Below are 3,680 nucleotides of genomic sequence, written 5' to 3' on the forward strand. Positions count from 1 at the left end.
TGCGGCATTGGAGGATCTTAGTGTAAAAAAATAATCACTGCAGGTGAGGGAGGTGTCACGTTAAGTGATGGTTTTGCGGGAACTGCTGGTTCCCGCTCGTTCCCTTTGTGGATTGCTGCCTCCTTACTTTAAGTTTTTGTTTTGATGTTTCGTCAGTGAGCTGCCGTTTTCTTGCTTGAGTCGGGTCTGGTAGGGCGGCGAGGTAAGCGGCAGTGGCAACGGCAGCAGGCAGTTTTGGAGTCGACGTTGGTCGAGTTTTGAGCAACAAATTGGAGCACGCCTACGAGTGGGCACGTCGTAGAGGTGGGTGACCATGGTGATCGTGTGACCTGAGCTGCTCATCTTTGATGACAGCGTGAGGCTGTCCTGACGTCTCCATCAGGGTATTCTGGTTTGTGGGGTCTTGTCCCTATTTGTTGTGCAGCTGGGAGTGTCTTGGTGACCCGATGGAGAACGTATGTTTGGTTTTTTTTCTGCCTGCTGTTGTTTATTTTGCCTTTTTTTTGTTTAATGCTACTTTTGTTTTATTTGCTTGGTTTTTGTTTAGTGCTGCCTTTTGGCTTATTTTTTTGTATTTATGGTTTATCTTTTACCAGACTGACTCACTTGCAAATATTGTTAATAAATGGTGTAGTATTTACAAGTGAAGTCGGAAATATAATATAAACCATAAACTCTAAAAAAGTAACCTGCTAAAACAAGTTAAATGAAAAGTAACATTAAACAAAAGGCAAAATAAACAACGAGCAGAAAAAACAAGCTACCTTCCCGTTCTCCGTCGGTGCAGACTGACCCTCGGCTACTGTTTGCAATTTACAAATACCCCGATGAAGGCTGATGGGACAGCTGATGCGTCAGATGACGGCTGTTGGTCACGACTTCGTGGTGCACTCCTGCGACGTGCTCCGCTAAACAGGCGATAACCCTCCTCGACCAGCGTCGACTCCAAAAACTACCTGCCGCTGCTCGCGCTCGAACCCGACTTTCAAGCTGACGGCTGCCCGACGAAACATCAGGAAATAAAGCGGTGAGGGACGGCAATCCGAGAACGAGCAGAGGAGGCAACACAAGGCTCAATCACTTAACATTGTTTGCTATATATAACTGTATGTATGTATGTATATATGTATGTAATATGTATGTATATGTATATGCTATATATATATATATATATATATATATATATATATATATATTATAATTTTATATATAAATAAAAACAAAAATATATATATAAATGGAAGATTTTCCTCCCCACTCACAAAAAATTCTGGATCCGTCCTGGTTCTAAATGAACCCCAGGGATTCACAACATTTCCATTGGCATTTAGATGACTGATGAAAAAAATATCTAAAGTTAATTCTGCAGAGAAGAGAGAGAAAAAGGAGACCGGATTGTGTGTGTGTTCCTTTGATGATATCTTTGAAGTAGTATCATTCTATAATGAATTTGTAACCAAATTAACATTTAAGGGTATTATTTGGAAGATATTTATGTATCTAATAATATTCACAGATACCAGAGAGCGAGGAGAATGGATGTCAGTGTCACAGAAAGTTTGATCAAATGGGACTTTCCTCACTGCCTCAGGCTATTGATGGAAAACATGTTAAAATTACAAAGCATATAACTCTGGTTCTTACTACTATAATTATAAAGGTCACTTTTAGTGTAGTTTTAATGGCTATAATTTAATGCCAAATGTCAGTTCCTTATGGTACATACTAGGAACAAATGGAAGAGTCTCAGATAGGTGTTTCAACTGGAAACACAAAGATTTAGTCAGGACTTAACAGAGGGATAAACTGCACAGAGCCTCTGCAAGACAACTGATCCACTGTTCCTTATGTTTTACAGCCAGGATGATGCGTTCCCTCTGTTGGAGAATATCATGAAGCCATATAGTCATGCCAATCTTACTAAAGAACAACAGATATACAATTATAGGGTGTCACGAGCCAGAAATGTAGTGGAAAGGACCTTTGGCATGTTGTCATCTAGGTTTCGTATTTTACACTCGACAATCAATCTATCCCCAACTAAAGTGTCCAAAATAATCCTTGCATGTTGCTACTTGCATAATTATATGAGTGGAGATGGAGAACAATATGTAGAAAGTATCAGTAGAAGGCAGCTCATTCCTTTTGAACCAACTGTTCAACAGTCTTCATTGTCAGCCAAGGATGTACGCAATAAGTATTGTCAGTATTTCAATGGCCCAGGATGGATGCCCTAGCAAGTATGTAGGATCACATGGAAGTTATAGCTGAACTAGAATTTATATAGCTTGATTACATATTGTTTAGGGTAGCTGTGCATTATGTTCTCGTACATGGTACTCTTGTGCTTTACAAATCTAGCAAATTAGCTAAACATAGGTAATTATTTGTGCATTGTTGTAGACATACTGACAGTACATATATAATACATTCACGAACTGTAATACACTGGAAGCTACATTAATAATAATTATATGAGCCACAACCATGATTTATTTATTTTCATTGGCTGATGTACTATCATTAAGATATGTGATTCTACACTGACAATTACCATTATCTCTTGATAACATCCAGGTTTATCGAATATAAGTTGATACTACTTGGATATACTGAAAGTTGTATCTGTATCTACAGAGTGTACAAAACTACCTAAATGCCCCTGCCATTGCATTAAATGTGTTTGAATATTCCTCACCTCTTCATCAATGTCTATTGTGCAGATATCCCTTCTTCCTGAATTTCCTGGTCTCGGAAAATTTAGAGCACCGAAAAACCATAAGGAGAGTGCATACATGTCTTCAGTTGCAGCTAGATTTCTCACTTTGAACCACCTTTTTAATTCTCTCCTGTAGCTAGTACGAAAGTTAATTTTCTCTGTGCTCCATATCCTTGGTAGCATTTGGGATGTGTTCTCTCAATTTATCAAACAATTTTTGCTGACACTTTGCCTTTAGTGTCCTATTTTTGCTTATTCCTCACTTTTAACCTTCCAAAGAGATGGAAATGATTGATAGAGAGTTCAATGAACTCTATCAAGTCTTAGTTATCCTGTGTGTTCGCCATGGTTGATGGTGACCAAATGAGCATGTATGATCAGAAACACCACTACAGACTCGTCAAGCCATGCTGGTCAAACGTCTTGTTGGACAAGCTAACTTCAAACTTCTTGTTCAGTCCTTCAAACAAGCATCTACATTCTCAAATTGGATTGTCAACGCCAATTTGATCATACATGTATATGATAGTCTGTGGGGCGCTTTACACCTCCTTCATAGTACAAACATAACTTTAATTTTGTTTAAAACATTAAAATACATATCCAGTTCTTAAACTAACAATGACTTTTATTGAAATGTATTAGAAATCTTGATACATTTAGGAAGATCGATACTTTATCGTCTGGGTTTCATTCTGTAGCAAAACAAGAAAACAAGGGAGGTAATCCATTCATTTCAAGCAAATCCGTCTAAAACGAATGACTCAAATAACGAGTTGCAAACGATAGTCCCCTGGAATTCGCTATAGTTGAAATTTACTCTGTATGTATATATATATATATATATATATATATATATATACTGTGTATATGTATACAGTATATATATATATATATATATATATATATATATATATATATATATATATATATATATATATATATATATATATATATATAT

At 37.0% G+C, this 3,680-nt stretch overlaps 1 protein-coding gene across 1 annotated transcript; it reads left to right on the forward strand.

Moving 5' to 3' along the window:
* Positions 1–827: 827 nt before the first annotated feature.
* Positions 828–2,237, forward strand: LOC136844812 (putative nuclease HARBI1). The gene is made up of 2 exons (XM_067114050.1): positions 828–916; positions 1,859–2,237. The coding sequence occupies exons 1-2, from the start codon at positions 828–830 to the stop codon at positions 2,235–2,237; spliced, it is 468 nt and encodes a 155-aa protein (XP_066970151.1).
* The last annotated feature ends 1,443 nt before the right edge of the window (positions 2,238–3,680 follow it).

The sequence above is a fragment of the Macrobrachium rosenbergii genome, chromosome 13, assembly GCF_040412425.1.
Source record: "Macrobrachium rosenbergii isolate ZJJX-2024 chromosome 13, ASM4041242v1, whole genome shotgun sequence".
Lineage (NCBI taxonomy): Eukaryota > Metazoa > Arthropoda > Malacostraca > Decapoda > Palaemonidae > Macrobrachium > Macrobrachium rosenbergii.